At 46.8% G+C, this 22,343-nt stretch overlaps 1 protein-coding gene across 7 annotated transcripts in view; it reads left to right on the top strand.

The window, feature by feature from the left end:
• Positions 1–22,343, top strand: part of ABLIM3 (actin binding LIM protein family member 3) — a 119,391-nt gene that overhangs the window by 85,382 nt on the left and 11,666 nt on the right. For 2 of the 7 annotated variants that reach the window (XM_017875833.1, XM_017875834.1), the window contains 6 exons: positions 4,491–4,549; positions 7,043–7,114; positions 13,573–13,702; positions 18,675–18,809; positions 20,271–20,335; positions 21,592–21,739. In XM_017875833.1, the coding sequence (XP_017731322.1) occupies positions 4,491–4,549; positions 7,043–7,114; positions 13,573–13,702; positions 18,675–18,809; positions 20,271–20,335; positions 21,592–21,739 (609 nt within the window). Of the gene's footprint in view, positions 1–4,490; positions 4,550–7,042; positions 7,115–11,290; positions 11,447–13,061; positions 13,092–13,572; positions 13,703–14,489; positions 14,589–16,292; positions 16,341–18,674; positions 18,810–20,270; positions 20,336–21,591; positions 21,740–22,343 lie in introns of all 7 variants that reach the window. The other 5 variants (XM_017875828.1, XM_017875829.1, XM_017875830.1 and 2 more) reach the window with 5 other exon arrangements.

Here is a 22,343-nt window from a genome sequence, read left to right as displayed (position 1 = left end):
GTTTAAAATCATAGTGCTCACTAAACAGAACCTCCCAATGGAGGTTCTTTCAATCACTGTGCTTGCAAGTTCTAGAATGCCAACATTCTAGAAGACTATGATACCAGCTCCAGCTTTAGCATTAAAAAACAAAAAGCATTGGCTGGGCATGGTGGCTCATGCCTATAATCCCAGCACTTTGGGAGGCTGTGGCGGGCAGATCACCTGAGGTCTGGAGTTCGAGACCAGCCTGGCCAACATGCAGAAACCCTGTCTCTACTAAAAATACAAAATTAGCCAGATGTGGTAGTGCATGCCTGTAATCCCAGCTACTCGGGAGGCTGAGGCAAGAGAATTGCTTGAACCCAGGAGGCGGAGGTTGTGGTGAGCCAAGATCGCGCCATTGTACTCCAGCCTGGGCAACAAGAGTGAAACTCCATCTCAAAAAAAAAAAAAAAGCCTTGGCAAATCTAACATCAGGATACAACAGAGAGGTGGGTGGCTTCCCCAACATTAAATCAGCCCCAAATGTTACAGGTGTGATGTGTGCTATAACCAGTCAAAGAGATAAGACTGACTGCTGACTCTGCTAAGGATTAAAAATGGCCTTAATACCTGGCTGACAGATAGTTTTGGAGATTCACATCTCTGTCTCTGAGTCAGCTGATACAGAAATAGCTAATCCTTCACTTCCATAACCTCATAGTAGGTTTTAACTGCAGAGCCTGGAATTGTGGGTGACAATCTCAGAGGACAAGAGAATGTGACTCATGGAAGCAGGAGTTGAATAAGCAGAAAATGTACTCTTACAAAAAGCTAGAGCTCTGTCTTGTAAAATTGGTTTCTTTATCACATAACATTCCAAGAAAATAAATTTAGAGTGTTTTCTGGTATTTAGCCCTGTGGTTCTCAAATGATGAGTCATAAAATCACCTGGGGAGCTTGTTAAATCACAGATTCCCAGGTCCCACCTCCAGGAAGTTGGTGTCAGTGGCTTCGGCAGGGGGGCCCAGGAATCTGAATTTTACCAGACTGCAAGACAAGTGGTCCACAGGTCACAGTTTGACACGCCCCAATATAGTGAATATGCTTGCAGACTCAGTCTGGAGCTGTAGCTGTCTAATCAGAGTCTAGATTGTACTACTTGTCCAAATCTCTGAGCCCACCTTAGAGAAACCAACTGCCTAAGATAGAATGCCGTATTTCTTTTATTTATTCACTCAATGAGTATTTATTGAGAATCTGCAGTCCCTGCAGATATATCTGTAGGTAAGATAGACATGAATCCGTCTTCTCATAGAATTTACATTCTTATCGGGATAAATGGATAGGGGCAAATAATTATCTTGTCTGTACAGTAAAACCTGTTAAGATGGAAACAGAATCTCTAAGTCTCCTTCCTAATATCCCTGCTGAGCATTTATATACCCAATGTGTACTTAAACACTTTTAGGGACAAGGGCTCACTGTCAGTTGAATAAGGCCATTCATTTCTTAGGTGTTAAATGTTTCTTCCCTGAACCCCCTGCCCTTAGTCCTAGTTCTACTTTATAAGACTTGCAAAACAAATTAATGCCTCTTCTTACAGAGAGTCATTAAAATCTTCAAAACTAGTTTTCACCATTCTGTTAAGTCTGTTCTTCAGGGTAAAGACCCAGCCTTAGAACTGCATTTGAGTCCCCTTCCTAGGATGGCCACCATTCTCCCGTGGGTGCATTTTGTCTAGTATCTTTTTGGGAAAAAAAATACAAAGGTGGGGTCTGTGGGGAAAAGAGAGGTCAGCTTGTTACTGTGTTTATATAGAAAGAACTAAATTTAAGAGACTCCATTTGGCTTTGTATTTGAGATGCTGTTAATCTGTGACTCTACCCCCAATCTTGTCCTTGCTAGAGACATCGCTGTGGTAATTAAAGTAGAAAAGATTTTGGGCTGTAAGGAACTGTGTTTGTTAGGCAAATGCTTAAAGCCTGCTTGTGGTTGAAGGTCAGTACCATTCTCTTAAATCTCAGTAAAAGAAAAACATCTGTCTCCTGCCCATCCCTGGGTAAACGGAACATCTCCGTGTATCTGTATGTCTTACTGCTGATTTACTCCCTTATCTTTTGAGCAACAAATACTGAGGGAACTCAGGGGCTGGTGCTGGTGTGGGTCCTCTGTAAGCACAGCACCAGTCCCCTAGGCCCCGCTTCTCTTTCTCTATACTTTGTCTCTGTGTATTATTCTTTTTCTCAAGTCTCTCGTTCCACCTAACGAGAAGCACCCACAGGTGTGGAGGGGCAGGCCACCCCTTCAGGGGTCCAATGAGTCATTCACATGCATTTCTTTATTAAACACACATGGGCCAGGCACTGTTTTCGGCTCTGGGGATAAAGTCCATGGAAGAGAAAAACCATCTTCTTCACCATAACGTTGTCCTTCTGTTAATGCCACATTGTTGAGCTATTGGCCAAGGGAATAAGCTCAGAAGAGAAGACCGTAATTTCACAGGGATCTTCATGAACAAATCATCTTTTCTTGCATTCTTTATCTAAGTTTATTGCTAGCTACCAACTAACTTTTTTTAGCCTCTTTTATTTACAGATATACCACCAACTCCCAAATTCTGATGTTTTTCATTTCTATTTTTTTCTTGTTTGTTCCTCCTCTCCTTGTTTCTTATGTAAATATGTTTTCCGGTATGCAGAGTACTGAAGCTAATGACCATTTTTGGCTCAGTTTTATTTCAGAGTAATATGCCAATGTCATGGGGTTAGAAAGCAAAAGACACCTTCTAGTCTGACCCCCTCACTTGACACATTATTTCCCCGCATGAGGACTTCTGCCCTCTTTATCTTTCCTATGCCTCTTTAACTTAAGTTCATGACCTCCTCAGACCTCTCTGTCCATCTCATTCATTTCCTACAGTGACCTGTAACATGTGTTTCCTGCCATAGCCACAGTCATAAACAATTCCTGATAGATTCAGAAGCAACTCAAAGAGGAACCGGAAATGCTCTCTCTAATAACTCCCTAAAGTAAGAATCCCAGCACACAGCTTGGTAGTGGACACACCCTGTGATTGCTGGATCAAGCCACAGACCCAGAGTCCCTCTACTGGGCTCTGAGAACCACTGCATTTTACTTTAGAAAGAATTAAACTCAGTTGAATAATTAGGAACACCCAAGAATGTCGGCAGACAAAAATCAAAGATTCCTGTTCCGCAAAAGACAAAACTGCCCATAAAATTAGAATCTTGGAGATGAAAATAATCTTCAAGGCCATCCAAATCCCACCTTATTGTTCTTCAGATGAGGAAACTGGGACCCAGAGAAAGGATGTGTTAGGGGCTGAGCAGAGACAAAAAACACAGGCCTCCTCACTTCAGGCCTCTCTTCTCTTTTTCACTCTGAATTATTGACCTTTCACCACCATCTCATCCCTTAGCCAGTATTCCAGTCCTGGGGGTTCCAGGCAACAAAGCATAATATAAAGTATATCCTAGAAACAAAGTCAGACAAACAAATGCCATCTGGGTGCTCAGGAATCCAGCCATTGCTGGCTCCTTTCCTTTTAGGGCTGGTTATAAGGGGGATGGCTCCAGAGGGATAATATGTTCCTATTTTTCCTTCTAATCCAGGACACCTGTCCCTTCTCTGGGGAATATGTCATATTTGGGGCTGCTTTTCAACATGTGGGCAGCCACCTGTTGTTCATGCCTTTCCAAATTGGCCTTTCGGGTTTGGGGCTGGCCAACTGGACCCCCACCCACAATGAAATGTGGGCGTTAGCAGTGTACTAAATTTGAAGAGTCTGGACTCTCTAAGGAATTAGCAGGTCAAGGCAATACTCTCAAGCGGAATATACACCATGACACCTCCTCCCCCTTAAATGTGATAGCTCTGGCAGACCGTCATAAGTCTTTAAGAGAAAAGAAAGCTGGAGTTCACCATGCTCTGTCACTCTTTTTTATCCACACTGTCATTCATTCATTCAAGAAATATTTATTGACCACCTGCTACGCGTCACTCACTGCCAATCATATACTCATCTCTTCACCCCACAAACATGTACGGGTCTCTTCTAAGAGCAAAGTCCCGTGCTGGGGACTGTGGGAGATGTAGCAATGAATAAAGCTCAGTTCCTGCCCAGAAGAAGCTCTTGATTTAGTGAGGAATGAAAAATCCACAAGCTACTGTGCCGTAAGGCTGTATGTGTGGAAAGAGAGACAAAGAACTATGGATCACAGAGGAGAGAGAAGTCACTCCCAACTGGCAGGTAAGAAAGTTTGCAAGGGGATGTCATGTGAGCCCTAGACCTTGAGGAATGGGTAGGATTTGGACACACAGAAAAAGGATGTAAGTTGTCGCATAAGTCTCAGAGGTGCCAGGAGGAAACTGGGAAAGCCAAGGAGGCCCTTCTGGCAGACGTGTAAGGGACATATGCTGACCATGGAATAAATCAAGGTGGGGCATGGGGAGAGTGCTGGAGGGTTTGAAAGGTCTGACTCTTCGTTACTTTCCTGACCCCTTAGGTTCCGAGGTTTGGCACCCCATCTGCAAACAGGCAGCCCGGGCAGAGAAGAAGTTAAAGGTAAGCAAGCTAGTAGATCCCAGACCAGCACTCCTACTTTGCTACTTTCTGCCACAGGTTAAGGGAGCCGTGCTTTGGGACAGGGTCAGCATTCCATAGTGTGCACACTCCCACATGTGTGCCTATGTCCTTGGATTTCCCTAACAGCAACACCTGCCCCATGGGGTTTTTGAAGGGGTTAAGACATCAGATATGAAAGCACTCTTAAAACTGTGAAGTACTGTATTTCTGTGAGTTTTGTGTTTTTGGGGCGAGGCTGTAACTCTACCATTGCTCGCCAAGATGGTGGCCTCACTGGGACCATGGTTTTTCCCAGCCTAAGGTCACTCATTAATAATAATAGTTAATAATGTCACAGTAATTGACAGTTTACAAAGTATCTTCACAGCCATGGTCTTATTTTACTCCTTTAACCCTGTGAGGCAGATGGGCAAGAAATTTTATCTTTGCCTTGCCTGTGAGAAAACCAGGTCTAAAGAGGTGATGATTTGCCTGTGGTAGCAAAGCCAGGCAGAAGCACAGCCGACATCCCCAGGTATGCACTGGGCCAGCTGAGGTCCTGTGTCCCTCTGAATTACTGTGCTCTGACAAATGTCAGGAAGCCTTGTGAATCTGGGTTCCTGACACTGCAGAGAGGGGTTGAGTCTTCCAGGCTGCGGGAGGGATCCATTTTCTAGGTCTTTGATGATGTGAAGGAGACACCTGGGGTGTGTGTTGGGGGATAGGCAATGGGGCCTTTACATCCTGGCCCCCAGATATCAAGTTGACGCCTTGGGACTCTATTGTGTTACCCACTAGAGTCTCTCCAACTAGAAAAGCAAGTGCACAATTTCTCCGCCTCGGCCTCCCAAAGTGCTGGGATTACAGGCTTGAGCCACCGCGCCCGGCCGCATAATTATTTTTTAAGCCCTGAATTTCTTTCCCTGTTTCTTCCAAGACCCTCTTCCATTTAAGGTGTAAGACCTACTTGTCCCTTTCTTCATTTTCCTCCTCTTCGGTGGCATTTCCCAAACTTCAGTCATCCTCTACAACCCCGATGCCTGTTGCCATATCTGGGCACCACCTGTTTCATTATATACTTAATATTTTTCTCTAAATCAAGTCACTACTTTTTATTAACTTAACTTATTTTAAAATAAAACTTTATATTGCCATGTGGAAACCAGTTATACTTGCTATAAATAGAAGGTAATCATAAAATAAATTCAATGATAATGAAATAATTCTTAAGAATAAATCTTTAAAATTCTAGCTAGACAATGTTGCCTGCACTCTCTTTGTTTAAAAAGGGAAATTGGGTTGGGTGTGGTGGCTCACGTCTGTAATCCCCACTTTGGGAGGCCAAGGCAGACAAATCACTTGAGGTCAGCAGTTCGAGACCAGCCTGGCCAACATGGTGAAACCCCAATTCTACTAAAAATACAAAAATTAGCTGGGTGTGGTGGCCCATGCAGCTACTCAGGAGGCTGAAGTAGGTGAATCACTTGAAACCGAGAGGCAAAGGTTACAGTGAGCCAAAATTGTGCCACTGCACTCCAGCCTGGGTGACAGAGCAGGACTCTGTCTCAAAAATAAAATAGGAAATTGGCAATTGTTGAGAGAGTTGTTGAAATGTATTAGCACCAAACTGAGACTGCCTCCTTGATCTAATCAAGGGGATTGAAATGTTAGATTTTACTCTCAAACTCTATGATTCAGTATTATCAAGTGTTCCACCTTCATCTTCCCAGAACCACCGCTAGTTCACAGTCTACTGTTTAGGAAACTTTATAGCCCCACATAGAATGCTTTATATTGTAGGATGAGAAAACTGGGAGAGAATCAAGTGGTCCTGAAGCTCAGCCTCTATATTTTACAGATCAAGAATCCAAGATGCCTAAGACCACATACTTCACCCATGGGTCTTTGATTCCTAATCCCTTTACATCATGCAGGCACCCTCTTATGCATTAGGACTGACATCATGCTGCTCTGCTAAGGAAGCTATTAATCCATCATGGCCATTTTTCAGAGGCAGTTTTTTTTTTTTTCCAAGTTTATCACTTAAGTTGATGTCAATTTGCAATCAATACACTGGAAAGAATCAGCATATTGTGCAATGACATGAAGTTTAACCCACTTTTACATTTTAAATAAACAAACTCCCAAGAAATGAATACTAACCAATTTTGTTTTTTTTTAAGTAAATACATTATTGACTGGGATAACTCAAAATGAAAAGTTTTATGAGTAATTTCCTATTTAGACTGCTAGCTGCAAATACATAGAAAATAAATCCATATTCTGTCCCCAACAGCCTGAAGTCCTTGCATTTTAGGTCTCATTCACACTTAGACCTTGACTTAAAAGGCAAAGAATAAGAAGGAAGTACAGAAGTAGCCAGAGAGTACTTTAATGGTATTGCTAATGTTGCATTCTTAACCCTCTTTCTCACCCTCCCCACCAAGCTCGGGTTGCAGCTTTTCACCTCTTCTGTCTTCATCTCTTCCACAGCATAGACGGACATCTGAAACCTCCATCTCACCCCCTGGATCCAGCATTGGGTCACCCAACCGAGTCATCTGCGTATGTATCACTTTTCTTCCACCAAAGGGCCTTGCTTATTCCTGACCTGGTGTCTAAAGAGTCACTAAGGATGAGGGAGCTCTCAGGTTTTCATCCAACTGACATTTGATGCATGCTCTTCACATGCTAGGCTCTGTCCCAGGTCTTGAAGATTCAGTGGGGTATAGGGAGGACATAGATCCTGCCCTCATGAAGCACACAGTCTAGTAAACCCAGAGTTTCAGGAATAATGCAGAGTTCCATGGAGCACGAGAAAGAAAGTACAATGACAACAAGAGCCCTTGCTGAGTTCTAAAACCAATGCAAGGCACCTCCTTTCGCACTACTTAACTGAGACAAGCAAGAAAAAACTGAGGATCAAAGTGGTATTCTGAATGGGTATTAGGTGGAGTATTGATGTGGAGATAGTCGTGGGTGATAAAGAGGCAGAAAGGAGAAGGAAGCCACATACACATGTGGAAACATGGCTGTAAAGAATTTGCAAACATGAAGAGGAGCTTTCTAATCATGCGGGAAGTCTAGGGATGGAGCAGACCCACCTCCATGTGTCTGACCTCCCATCTCCACAGGCATTCAAACACAGAGAGACTCATCATTTGCCAGAGACAGAAGTTGAGTTCAGTGACCTCAGAGGCCCCTTGTATATGTCATTCATTCATTCAACAAACATGTGCCAAGCATTTACTCTGCTAAGCGCAGTGCTCTGCTCTGGGGAAATGGTGATGAACTACACAGACTTGATGCCTGTCCTCATGACATTGAACACATAGTGCCATGAATCATCAATTGCAGTTATAAATTCCAGGAAGGAAAAGCACAGGGTCCTCTGATGATGCTACAGATAAACAGAGGGACCTGACAATCTAGGACTAGTTGGGAGAAGGCATCCCAAGGAAGAAACATTAAACTCAAAGCAGAGGGATAAACAGAAATAAGCTAAAGGAGGTGGGAAACGCAGAGCCAGGGAGAACTGAAACGAGCAGAAAACCTCGATCTGATTGACTCTGGACTGTTCCAGCCTTCCACAAGCCAAAGGAGCCAAGAAGACCAGAAATGTGGGGAAAATGATCTGTAACAAGAAACCTACTCCTCACAAGAAGCTCTAAATACAGTCACCAAACCAGCCAGCCCTGGCCCTGTCCACTACTGCTAGATCATTACTTCAAATCCACATCCAGTCTCCTCTTTGATCCTTGGATAATGCCCATTGACGGGACTATGGGCACCTTTCCTTTCTTCTCTGGTCAAATGAAGAAAAATGCTTAAGAGTTATCACTAACTGCAAATTTCAGTATGGGTCAATACTACCATGTGGCTGTCAAAAAAAGACAAGCTGCTTTATTACAGGCTGTACTCATTGAAGATTCCTGTCTAAAGCAAGAAAGGTGATGGTCTCCCTGGCACTGTGAATGGGGCCAGACCACAGCAGGATTAATGGGCTTAGTTTCCAGGCACGCATGTTGAGAGTGTTATTGACAAATGTGAGTATGTTTCCGGAAGAGAGTTACTAGAACAGGAGCACTCAGGAAGCTGCTGCACTGTAATACCATTCATCATGAGCTGGTCTCCCGGTGCTACTCAGGAGCCTCATAAACCTTTGTGAAATAAGTTAAGCCCTGATGATGTTCACCTTGGAGTCCTGGAGAAAGTTTCTCAAAATTGCCCCTGTGATAAGCAACTCCATTACAGAATGGAATTTATGATGGCAGCTAAGAACACCTGTGCTTGTGCCTTCCAACTAGGGGCTTACACATTGAGATCAGTTGTCCCTCACATCCTAGCAGAGGCATGTGTCTCCCCTTCCAGCCTCTCCTCCTCTCACCGTTTATGGTGCCTCGTGCTCAGCTGCTCTGGGGAATGACTGAACATGTCATAGAAGCCATGTTTTCAGTCAGCCCATCCCAAGCATGGCTTCCAAATTTGGAAAAAAATTCATCCATCTGCTTTGGATAGATGCAATAACAAGCATAAAGATGGATTTTAATTTAGTTTTCATAGACATTTGAGATTTGATATTCAAATAGAATTATCAGTGAACCTGAAATGAGCAGGTTCTTTCAAACTTTCAAACTTTACTCCATCTCCACTGACTTCTAGAATCATCTTCAGGTGGTTTGGCTTTGACCCACGTGTTCTCTTCCTTCCTTCCTTCCTTTCTGGCTAGTTATGTTAGGATGCCTCTGATCAATTGGTGTGTCTCCAGACCTGAGGCTCATTTATAGCCCTGTAAACAAAGTGGCTATAGGAAGAAATATAAATTTAGTATTTTTGAGGTTTGGGGTAAAGTGCCAAGATGAATAGTTACAGGTCGAGATGAGTTTGGAAGATGCCAAGAGCTCTCAAGGTCAAGATCTAACATCCAGGACAAAAGCAGCAATTACTTCAGCAAGTGGACTCTCATCTAATAAAGGCTTTCTTTATCCACACACCCCCAGAACTGGTGCAGATGTGGGTGTCTGTACCAGGCAGACTCTGGCAGAACTCAGGTGGCCTACCTCAAAGAGTTCAACTGAGGAGGGTTTCATGATGGAGGTGTGGGCAGGGTTCAGTGGACTCACAGGAGATAGTGAGGTATCCAGGTACTACAGAAACATGATGTTGTTACCACACTGGAGCTAAAGAGATGTGGGAAGGGAACAGCATTACCAAAGCTGGCAAGAGCTGGGGAAGTCCAGCCTTCAGAGAGAGTCAGGCCCAGCCCACGGCCAGCCAGGAAGGTTGCCAGGGGAATAAGTGTACTAGCCTCTCTCTCCATTCACCCTCTAATCTCTGCTGTTGCATCCCATTGGCTAAACCCAACTGAAAGCCAGAGAACAAAAGAGCCTGTGATACAGCCTAGGCAGTGTTCAGAGCATAGATCCAGGCAAGGAAGAGTGGACAGTGGGTCTAGGGGAAACAGAGAATAAGCAGCATAAGAATAAGCAACAGTGCCCTAATAGCAGTGCTGATGTGGCAGGGACAGAATAGTGGAAGGGCTTTGGTAAGTTTTCAAAATAGCACAGCTTATAAGTATTTACAAATGCTGCTCCCTGTAAAGTAGTCTTGGCCCTGAGACTGTACCTGGCTCCTATGGCATTGGGAGAACATTATCAGATTAATACAGTCTCTGGATTCTCTATCTAGCAGCCTCTGTCGTAATTTGCAGCACCTCAGGACCTTGAAAGATAGATCCTGGTTGATCATAGCAAACACCAGGTCACAGAGGGAACAGCTGGAGGGCATGGCCATGGAAAAGACGTGGCTTCAGGAGCCATGAGATGCGGGCTGTCACATGCAAGGGGGAGCTTTCTTTCAATCCGTGCAGCTCTAGAGGGCTAAACTCTGCCAAAGTCAAGCAGAAGGTAGAGGCTCATTTCAGTTCAATGGAAGGAGCAGCTTTCTGAGTGCAGCCTTCTGACAGTGTAAGACAATGAACTCCCCATCCCAAGAAGACAGGGGAGGCTGCTGAAGAGGGCAGGTTCTCCGTGTTGAAATTTGGGCTCTTGCAACTTATTAGCTATATAGCCTTGGACAAGTTAATTGATTTTTCTGTGCCTCTGGTTCCTTAGTCAAAATGAGGATAATGTTAGTGCCTACTACTAGAGTTGTGAATTGTATGGGTGAACTGAGTTAATCTACATAAGGGACTTGGTACAGAGCCTGGCTTATAATAAGTCCTCACCAAATGTTAGCTAGTGTTTTACTATCATGATTATTTTTGTCTTTACTGTCTTCATCTTCTTCTTCAAGAATGCTGTGAATTGGGTTGTCCTCGCTCTGCGGGATTGCAAGGCAGTCAGCACCCAGGCTGTGTAGTTCAAGCTGAATTCAAACCCATTAGCTTAGTGGTGCAAATTGTATAACCTTGTGAGCCTCCATTTCCTCAGCTGGAAAATAGAAATGATATTGACATTTACTTCACAGAGGCATTACAACATCTAGAGGAGATAATTCTTGTAAAGCACAGGGCCTTACAAGCAATATGTGCTCAATAAATGTTAGCCCTGTTGGAATGGATGGCCTCTAAGACTGCTCTTAGTCTAACATTCTACTATTCTTCAATTTGATCCTAATCTTCTGTTTTTAGTGGAAACTGGAGAAGTTCGTTCCTTCTGTATCTTGTTTTTGTTTCCTCTCTCCATTCCCTTTTCCCTCTTATCTTTCTCTTCCTTTCCTGTCCATTTCCCTCTTCCCTAGGCTAAAGTGGATAATGAGATCCTTAATTACAAAGACCTGGCGGCTCTCCCCAAGGTTAAGTCTATCTACGAGGTACAACGCCCCGACCTCATTTCCTATGAGCCTCATTCCAGATACACGTCCGACGAGATGCTGGAGAGATGTGGCTATGGAGAGGTATCGCGTCTTGCCCTTCTCTCTGGGGCTATTGTAGGAAAGGAGGTTCCGCCGGGGTCCCCAGTCCTCTCCATCACAGACAGTTTGGCTTCCACAATGCTGGACCCAGACTCTTCTACCCTGGGATTTATGGCCAACATTTTTTAAATGAAGAGATTTCATTTGGCTTTCTGGCTTTTCTTGAAAATATCAGAGCTGACAACATTAAACCTACATTTCCACCATCTGGAGATGGGTAGCAGCACCCCTTATAGACAGGACATGAGCTTTCCATTCTCCCCAGTCCTCCCACTCTCTGTTAATCCCAGCATTAAAGCTGAGAGCCTGTGACCACTTATTACTCAAGCTGTTGTATTTCTTATACTGTAGGAATTTTTCAGGTACTCAGCCCAAGGCGCTCATCTCCTGCCAGGCTCAATGGCCATTTAGGTTTATAATCCTTGATTAGACATGTTCTCTGGTTTTCGCACCAGGCCTTTAGCCCCAGTGTCTCTTCAAAGGAAGAGACACTTTTATAAAAGTAACAGATGGCTTTTGAAATATTAAATGGTTGCTAAACAAAAGAAAGTGTTCTCTGGAGATGGCAGCGCGGTGGGGGGCAGAATTACCCTGGAGGTCCTGGCAGTCTATATCCTAAAAGATTTCTAACCTTATCCCAGACCCCTTGAGTTAATTTGGGGCAGCAGAAGCCTGTCCTGATGGGCAGGGACCCAGGTTCTTGTCCCATCTCCACCATAATTAGCCTTGTGACCTCAGACAAGTCCCCCTCCTCTCTAAGGAATTTGGGTTCCATTTGGTTGAAGAGTCCAATGCTGAGATTCTCTGGTTTCTGGCCCCTGAAATGGATCAGGAGAGAAAGATCAAGTGTTTAGTAGAAGCTGCTTGTCCTTCAGTTAGAGATGACAAACCAGGGTCCATAGGTTGCAGTCAGCCCTCAGCTTTGTTTTGTTTCACTCATAAAGTGTCTTTTGAAAATGCAAACTGTTTGTCAACATGTAAACGCTGGGAGATTTCACATAAGAATCTGCATTTCTGACTCTCTTGGAAAATTAAGATGCTGTGTAAATGCTGGGCAGGCATTCCAGCTGCTGGAGCTGAGGAACCACTGCCCTCTTCAGTCGAGACATCCCATCTCCAGGTGCTGCACCAGCCACCAGCTCAACTCCCTTGTTGGTGGCAGCAGCCTGGCCCCTGCTTAGCCATATATTTGGGTGCCCTGCCCTGGGCATTGTCTTCATGAACCGCAGAGGGGTCATGAACCAGTAGAGAGACAGGGAAGGGTGGTGACAATAGCCCTGAGCATGCGGTACAGAAGCCTGGGTCCAAGTCAAGTCCCTGCCACTTCTGCCCTGAGTGGCCCTGAGCCTTTGCATTCTCTCTCTGGGATTTGGTTTTTCCCTTCCTAAAAGGCGGGCATAATCTCAAGGTGTCCTGCCTCCTATCAGTAGTCTGACCCTCTGGAATTCCCAGCGAGGCTGTTATCTAGAAAGGGGTACTGAGGGACTGCTGCAGGCCCTCTCTGCCGACCCGTCTAACCATGCTCTGTCCTTCCTCTTGTCCTCCTGTCATTCCTTCTGCTCGTTCCACAACTGCCTTCAAACTCTTCACTTCTAAGTCGCTGGGAACATTATCTCCCTACTCCCAGGTAATTCAGCTGGTAGAGAATTAAGATGATATATAATTGTGCCCCTTTATGTGGACTTCACCCATCCCCAGCCCCCCAAAGGTGTTTAAGCCCTTGCCCAAGGTGCTCCCTGCAAGCAGGGAAGCTCTGGAGAGAGTCGGGTGCATGTCCTGGAGGAAGTGGCAGTGGCGTACAGGATGGAAATCTGCCCTTCTTGCCCAGAGATGGCCTCCCTCAGGCTTCTGGGATCCCTGGTCAGTATTCCAGGGATTGACCCCATGGATTCCATTCAAGGGCCTGTAAGTGTTGGGGGAAAGCCCTGGAAATTCTTTGCCACCTTCCTCGGGCTGTGTGTATAACTTGGCGGTAGGGAGGGTCTCTGTATTCATGCCTCAACCCCTAGAATCCTAGATTCCATGTCATGCCCACCTGCCTGCTAGACCCTTGGGCCACAGGCCCACTTAACGGCCAGCCATGCTCACAGCCCCATTTCCTCCCCCAGGACATCTACATGAACCTGGACCTCCGGCAGAGACGGGCCTCCAGCCCGGGGTACATAGACTCCCCCACCTACAGCCGCCAGGGCATGTCCCCCACCTTCTCCCGCTCACCTCACCACTACTACCGCTCTGGTAAGGAAGGGGGAGGTCCTGAAGGGAGAGGAAGAGCCAGGGAAACAATGTAGTGACTTGGAGTCCCTGCTGCAGAGGGCACAAGGCTCCCCCACAATCTCCATCACAGTGTGGCCCTCTGGAGGCCTGTGGCCACCCAGGTGATCAGCTGGGCCTCTCTGAGTCCCTGAGATAGCAGGGGGATGGAGGAGTGTGTGGCACTGAGAAGCAACAGGAAGGTGGGTGGTGAGCTTCCAGGAGAGGGGGCTGGCAGTTGGCCCTGTGGCCCTGACTGGAAGAAGACTCCACCATCCTCATGGCCTGCCCCATCCAGAGGGCAGAACCAAGAGACCAGAAATATGACTATGAACTGGCCTTCACCCGAGGGCCACCCCAGCCAGTCCAGTCAGGCCATCCACAGTCACCGTGAGGTTGGGGGTGAAGCCGGCACTTGGATGGAGGAAAGGAGCAATTAAGGGAGCGTCCAAAAGCGGGAGGTTCAGGGATGGTTGGGGAGAAAAGAGGGACAAACTAAGATGCCTTCCTGGAGCTCAGTAGAGTTCGTCTTTACACCTCACAAAATCTGACTTTGGGATCAAGTCAGGAAGCAAGGTCAAGCTTGTTTCTGCCACTGTGGTGCATGAGAGCACATGCTGCTTCCGCCCTGGAGCCTGAGCACGCTGGGACGCCCCAGCCCATCCCCCATCTCTGCTGTCATCACCTCACTGCTTCCTTAACTGCCACCGCGTTAATGCCTGTTTTCTCTGTGCCTCTGTTTTCTCTGGGGACCACTGCCTGCGTGCTCCAGGGCCCGAGAGTGGCCGGAGCTCTCCATACCATAGCCAGTTAGATGTGAGGTCCTCCACTCCAACCTCTTACCAGGCTCCCAAGCACTTTCACATCCCAGGTAGGCACTGCCAGCCCGGAATTCCGGGGATGGATGCATGCTCCGTGGGGTCACAGGTGCCTGAGTCTCCCCCTCGATGCCACACAGGCACCGAGAAGCTGGTTCCTGAGGGAGCCCCCTAACCAAGCACCTGCACCAACCCTGTCCTCCAACCCCAACACACCCACTGGCTTCAGATTATTCACTTGACAAAACCAACCTCCATTAGGACGTCAAAGAAGCAGTCCAGGGAAGAAAAGAGGCAGGGAGCTCGAGTGAGATACCACGAATGCCTGAGGGCTGTGAGGGCCGCAGCAGGAGCACACAGTGGTGAAGGCCACATGCTTTGGCTTCAAAGCTCTTGGGATGGAATCCGATGCAGCTGCTTATAAGCTCATGACTGTGGGCCAGTTACTTGGCTTCCCAAGCCCCTGTTATTCCTTCTGTACAGCCAAGCACTGTTCTGGGCCCAGAGGTCACAACTGTGCTCCACCCAGCACAGATCCTGCCTTCATGGTATTTGGTATTTTATGTACTAATGTAGGAAGAGAGATAAAAAATGAGGAAACAAATATATAGAGGATAATTTCAGGTAGCGATAGGTGCCATAAACATAAATAAAACAGGCGATCCTGAGATATGATGGGGCTGAGAGAGGCCAGGCTAGATGGGGCAGTCAGGAAGAGCTTCTTGGAGGAGGTCATATTAAAGCTGAAAGATGAGAAGGAGCCCGGCCTGGTGGCTCACGCCTGTAATCCCAGCACTTTGGGAGGCCTAGGCGTGTGGGTCATGAGGTCAGGAGTTCGAGACCAACCTGTCCAACATGGTGAAACGCCATCTCTACTAAAAATACAAAAATTACCTGGGCGTGGTGGCACGTACCTGTAATCCCAGCTACTCAGGAGGCTGAAGCAGGAAAATTGCTTGACCCTGGGAGGCGGAGGTTGCAGTGAGCCAAGATCGTGGCACTGCACTCCAGCCTGGGTGACAGAGCGAGACTCTGTCTCAAAAAAAAAAAACCGATGAGGAACCAGCCTGTGAAGAAGCCCAGGAAAGACATCCCAGGCAGAGGGAACAGCACTATCATGTCATGTGACCGCAGGTCGTGATAGGAATTGAGAGGAAGACAGGGGCTAGATGACTGAGTGGGTGTGGTTTGGACAAGGTCTCCCTCTGAGTCACAGCAGAGCCAGGCCTGGACCTCAGTCTCCTGACACCAAGCTCAGTTTTTCACTCCCCACTCACATTCCCCTCAAGAGCTCATGCTGCTGTTTCATCTACACCTTCCTCAGCTGCCCTAGAGGGGTCCCATCCTGTCTGTCTTCGAGGGAGGGGGAGGGAGGTAAGCTGAAATTCGGCTGCAACATCCTGGGGATTTTCACATGGAATGAGGTGTGGCCACTAGTGGAGACAGTGGACACCTTCTTGCATGGGGCTCTGCTGAGCACACATACCCCTGTGCCTGCATGCTCACCCTTCAAGCCCCGGGTCCCTTCCTCAGCACCACTTGGATCCATCCATTCCTCTTCCTGCACCTTACTTGGAACCTGTTGGGATGAGGTTGGAAGTTCAACTTTGGAAGAGGAAGTCACCAGGGGAAAAAGATGGTGGCCCCTTGGAAAAAGTTGTTGCCCCTTCTGAGATCAACTGACCGAGTACTGTCTCCTTTTCTCCTGTCTCTCTCTCTCTCCCCTCCCCACTGTCCCTTCCCGGTCTGTCTGGCAGCTGGAGACAGTAACATCTACCGGAAACCCCCGATCTACAAACGGCATGGTATGGTCAGAGGCAGAGAGGACTTGGCCACACAAGGAGAAGGGGGAGGTTAACCATCTATGCAGATGGCCCTGCACAGGCCACCAGGAGCCACAAAACACAAGGCTGCATCTTGGTCCTTCTTGTTGACTGCCCCGTCACCCAGGGTGACATTAGGGAGGAGTTTGGTGTCATTTCAAAAGAACAAAGTCCTCATGTCCCCTGAGTTCTTTCCCACCACCTTTGCAATCTCCCCCTTACCTGCTGTCTGGCATCCTAAGTTCCATAATTGGTAAAACCTTTGTAAAATGCACATACCCCTGGGAGAGACACACTCCAAGGCATTAATACTCAAAGTGTTCATTAGCATAACATGGGACGCATACAGATTCCTGGGCCCCACCCCAGGCTTACTGAATTCGAATTTCGTATTTGTCACAGTTTCTCCAAGTGATTCTGATGCTCAGCCCAGCTTGGGAACCCCTGCTCTAAGTTGTTCTCAGTCACAGTCTCCTGAGAGTGGATGGAGACTTGCAGAGGAGATATAGATGCGTAAGAAGCAGAGGGTCACTTCCTTCTTTCATTCATTCTTTGATTTAGTGTTTCTTAAAGAATGATCTATGGACCATCTGCACCTGACAGACACTTAAAAGGCAGATTGCCTGGCCCCTTCCTTGTCCCAGACTCCCTTAATTATAAATATTGAGAGTGTGAACTAAGAATCTGCACTATAACTGGCTTTGTCCATGATTCCTACCTGCACTTGGTATGAAAACCACCAAGTCATTAATCACTGACACCACCTGTTCATTTTTGCAAAAAGTACTTACTAAGCGTCGATTGAATGAGCACATCCCTTCCATTGAAGCTGCAGAGGAGCAGCTGCCACCCTATGCACCCGCACTTGCTTAAGCGTCTAGCTGGATAACAAAGCGAGGCCCAGAATCGGTGGAGCTTGGAGATGAATGAAGCAGTCCTGCACCAGGTTCTGAACTAATTAGCTGGTGGAGTGGACAGTACAAGTTTAAATAGTGGCTCTGGGTGCCTAACATTCTACAGTTTAGACAGACATCCTTGGTTCCAGAGGGGGCTAAGCAGGGCGTCCGAGGTGAGTCTGTGAGCGTGTGGACATCTGTACCAGCCTGTGAAGGACATGCCATGTCCCCTGAGTACCCACAGAAAGAAACCAACCTGACAAAGGTGGTTTGGCTTTTTGCCTAGAACAGGCCCCCAGGTCGCAAGCTTCTCAGGACTTCGTGGGATTTTCCAGGTGGGCTTTGAGGGGTGGCACTAAAGCAGACTCAAGAGGAGTCTGGGGTGGAGGTGGGCTGCTTGGAAAAGAGGGCAGAGGAAAAAGCTAAATGTAATCAGCCAGGATTGGCTGCCCAGGACCCAAGTCAAAGAGAGAATCTGAAAGCTTTGGAAGCGAATGTGGTTGTGGCGGCTGCATAACCTGGGGCTAGCTGAAGCTGATCCACCACCCTCTGCCACTCTGGCTCCACAGAGCACAGAGCTTGTCCCTAAAGCTTCCTGTAGTTGACCATGAGAAATGGTCACGCAGCCACACACACTTCCCCAGCCCCTCTCTCTGCCTTACCAGCCTGTCACCCACGTTTGGGCCACTAGAAGTCACTGCTCTCTAAGTAGTTGTGACTGCAGTGGGTCTTTTTGGTCACCCCTGTCCTGGGCTTACTTCAGGTGGAAGCTTGAAGCTGGATGGCACCTGAGCCAGCAGACCAATTCTGACACATACAGATGAGGAAACCAAGGCAGAGATGGTAGGGCCTGCCCAGTGTTGCAGCTGAGTAAAGTGGCAGAGCTGGGACCAGAATCCAGCTTTGCTGACTCCCTGTCTAGCACTCCTTCCTTCAGGCCATGTAGTCCCTGAGCAGAATAGGCCATCTCAGGTTGTGAGGAATGATGGAGTTGGAATTTATAACAAGGCAGGCTTCTAAAGGGCTAGGAAGGTGAGGGCTGGGGCTCACCTGGCACCTGTAGAGTCTTATTTGAGGAGCCATACCCTTAGAGTTCATTCTGGAACAGACCTGGAAATCCATGGAATGTGCTGGAAAGAGCCCTGGGCTGGGGTCTGGTCCAGTTCTGGTGCTCACATGCTATGTGGTCTTAAGTAAGCCCCTTCCCCTCTCTGGTGCTTCGATTACTAAATCCAAAATGAGGGTTTGGCCCCAGTGCTTTTCCAGCTCCGATGCTCCATGGCCCAGTCCTAACAGAGAGCCCTGACCTTGAAGTGGCCTCACTCCCCTGGGCTGGAGCCTGGTAGAGATAGGAAAAGGGTACACAGTCCCAGCCCGGTCACTCTGCCTTCCTGAAGTGCTTTCCTTGGGTCCTTTGCAGGTGATTTGTCTACAGCAACCAAGAGCAAAACAAGTGAAGACATCAGCCAGACCTCCAAGTACAGTCCCGCCTACTCACCAGACCCCTACTATGCTTCGGAGTCTGAGTACTGGACCTACCACGGGTCCCCCAAAGGTAGCACCCCCATAGGAGCCTAGGGCCAGGGCCCTATCACTTGTGCCAAGGACACAGGTGTTCAGAACAGTTGCTGACTCCTTTATACAATCATTCTGAATAAGAGTGCTTAGAGAGTTTATAACTGAGGGTGTTTATTCATTCAACAAATATATACTAAACACTGGCCATGGACCCTAGCAATACACTGGGGAGCAAAACAGACCAGGTCCCTGCCCTTGTGGAGAAGACATAGGCCCCAGCCATGAGAGGAAGGTGATGCACAGAAGGTAGGAGAGCTGATGACAGGAGCCTGCTGTCCAGCCTGAAGATGACAAAAGCTTCTTGGATGCAGTCACTCAGCTGCCATCAGGAGGGTGGCAAGGATGTAACATAGCAGAGAGTATAGAAATACCTCTGCAAATACCCAAGATGTGAGGAAGGATTCCATTGAAGGAAAGAAAAGGCTGTCCACTTAACCTTGAACTCACAGAGGAAGAGAAGCAGTAGAGATGAGGGAGGAGTTCCCCCGGGGTTTTGAGGGTTGAGGTAAACATTTTGATTGTTATCCTAAACAGTGAGTGGCACGATCACATTGAAAGTAGTGGCACGATCACATTTGTGCTTTTGAGAGACCACTTTGGCTGTAGGGTAAAAAATGGTTTGGAGGATGGAGAAAGAGAGGATGTGGGAAGGTGGAAGGCTTCTGGTAAGGGGGTCTCAGTGGTCTTCAGATACCACCTCACCCAATCATACAATCCAAGCTATTCCTCTCAAGTATGGGGGGAAAATTTTCATCAAGATCCACTCTGATTCAATGTCTTTACTAATTGAATGTGCATTCTGAGCAAAGCTTCATGGAAGCTCAGAGATAACTCTTTGGGGCTGGGCATCGTGGCTCGCACCCATAATCCCAGCACTTTGGGAGGTCAAGGTGGGAAGATCACTTGAGCCCAGGAAATTGAGACCAGCCTGGACAACATGGCATTTCATCGCTACAAAAAAATTTTAAAAAATTATCTGGGCATGATGGTGTATACCTGTGGTCCCAGCTACATGGGAGGCTGAGGCAGGAGGATTCCTTGAGCCCAGGGGCTTGAGGCTACAAAGAGCCATGATCACACCACTGCATCCTAGCCTGGGTGACAGAGTGAGCCCCTGTCTCAAAAATTTAAAAATTTAATAAAAGGATGACTCTTTTGCTACTCTCATAGAAGTCTTCATCTAGAAAAGAAGGTAAGATACAAATACAACTATAACCAAGTGTGCAGTGATCCATCCCTACGGAAGATGAGTGTTCAGAGACCACAAAGGCAGCAGAGACCTCTTTCAGCTGATGTGAGGCTTAGCTTAAACGAGACTGTTTCCATTGAAAAATAAGATTAAAAAGAAAGAAAAGTGGCTTTTCTTTAAAAAAAAAAAAAAATGCCTTAAGCCAGGCTGAGTGGGGTACACATGCTGATCTTAGCTGTCTTTTGACAGTGCCCCGAGCCAGAAGGTTCTCATCTGGAGGAGAGGAGGATGCTTTTGACCGCAGCATGCACAAGGTGAGCAGGCCACACCACTGAGTAAGATGCTTAGAGCATATATCACTGAGGATCTTTTCATTTGGGTATATTGCTAAGGATCTTTTCATTTGCAAGTGACAAAAAACAAATTCAAGCCCACTTAGAAAAAAGAAAAGCATAGCTTTGCGTAACTGAAAAATCAAATGATAGCCTTAGCTTAAGGTATGACTAGATCCAACTGCTCAAAAAAATGCCATAGAAAATTTGTCTTTTCACTTGTGGGGCTTGCCTCTGGATTGGCTTCATAGTCAGGCAAGCTATTTTCACATAATGGTAAGCAGGTGCTTGCAACCCTTGTTCATTGCTGGTGAAACCCTTGTTCCAGCCACTGTGGAAAACAATTTGGTGGTTCCTCAAAAATTAAATGTAAAATTACCATATGATCCAGCAATTCCACTCCTAGATATATACCCAGAAGAATTAAAAACAGGACTTAAACAAATACATATATACTCATATTCATGGCAGCACTATTCACAACAGCTAATATATGGAAATAATCCAAATGTCCATCAGCTCATGAATAGACAAAATATGGTATGTCCATACAGTGGAATATTATTCAGCCATGAAAAGAAGTGAAGTAGTGATACATGTCACAATGCAGATGAACCTTGAAAACATTATGCTTAATAAAAGCAGCCAGACACAAGGTCACGTATTGTGTGATTCCATTTCCATGAAATATGCAGACTAGGCAAATCCATAGACACAGAACATAGATTGGTGGTTCCCAGGCCCCTGGGGGAGAGGGGAATGGGGAGTGAGTGCTTCATGGGTATGGGATCTCCTTTGGGGGAAATAATGGTATTTAGAAACGAGATAGAGGTGGTAGTTGCACAACATTGTGAATGCACTAAATGCCACTGAATCATTCCCTTTAAAATGGTTAATTAGAAGTTATGTAATTTTCACCTCAGTTAAAAAGAAAAAGGTGGCTATCTGCCCATTGTTGAATCAATTACTGTGCCAGGACAATGGGATCCTGTCACTGGCCAGGCTTGCTTTTTTGTGCCCACCACCAGACCCCCACCCAGACCACAGGACAACTTGTGGAAGACAAGATGAGGTTGCAACAGGAAATATGGGTGCCACAATGTGGGAGGGATGCTGGAAAGGCAAACGTGAGAGCAGGCTGCTATAGGGAAAGCGATCCTCAGCCTTGCCCAAGCCCGTTGGATCTCAGTGTCCTTTGTTTTCCTTCTAACTTCATCTTGCTCTTCCCCCACCCTCAGCTCCAAAGTGGAATTGGCCGGCTGATTCTGAAGGAAGAGATGAAGGCCCGGTCGAGCTCCTATGCAGACCCCTGGACCCCTCCCCGGAGCTCCACCAGCAGCCGGGAGGCCCTGCACACAGCTGGCTATGAGATGTCCCTCAATGGCTGTAAGTACTGCTCTGGAAGCCCAACAGGGTGGGGACACCTTCCTCCGTGACTAGCTGGCAGTGTCAGCTGTTCTCTCTGAGTCAGGCTCCCTTGAGGCACAGCCCGTGCATCCTCTCTCTTCTTCCTCACAGCAGCCCTGTGGTGGGTGGGGTGCCCTTATCACCCTACATATACATATGGGGAGTAAAGGCACAGAAGCCTTTGGTGACTTGCCCAAGATCACTCAATTTATCAGTAATGGAGCTTACTTAATCAGCTTCCTTGCCTGTTTTTATAAATTAGGTTCTATTGGAATGTAGCCAGCCCAGTCTCAATCCCCTGGGCTAACAAAAAAATCAGAAGAGGCTGGCCACAAAGGTTAGCCCCAAACCCTGTAATGCCCCCTCTGGGAGCTTCATCAAGGTCTAGAATACAGATTTGGAAAGGGGCTGTATGGGGCACCATATAAGAGCGTGCTCTGCCTGGAGCAGTCACTTCCATTGCTTTGGGGCATCTGAAGCTCTGACTTTCAGTCAGATTCAGTGTAAAGAAAAATGTCTTATAATCATCAGAATGGCTCAAAGATGCAAGAGATGGCCTCCTGAGGTAATGAGTGTACCATGA

Source organism: Rhinopithecus bieti, unplaced genomic scaffold, assembly GCF_001698545.2.
Source record: "Rhinopithecus bieti isolate Rb0 unplaced genomic scaffold, ASM169854v2 scaffold_7673, whole genome shotgun sequence".
Taxonomy (NCBI): Eukaryota; Metazoa; Chordata; class Mammalia; order Primates; family Cercopithecidae; genus Rhinopithecus; species Rhinopithecus bieti.
Note: the sequence above shows the minus strand (reverse complement) of the source record. Positions and strands in the feature narration are given on the sequence as shown.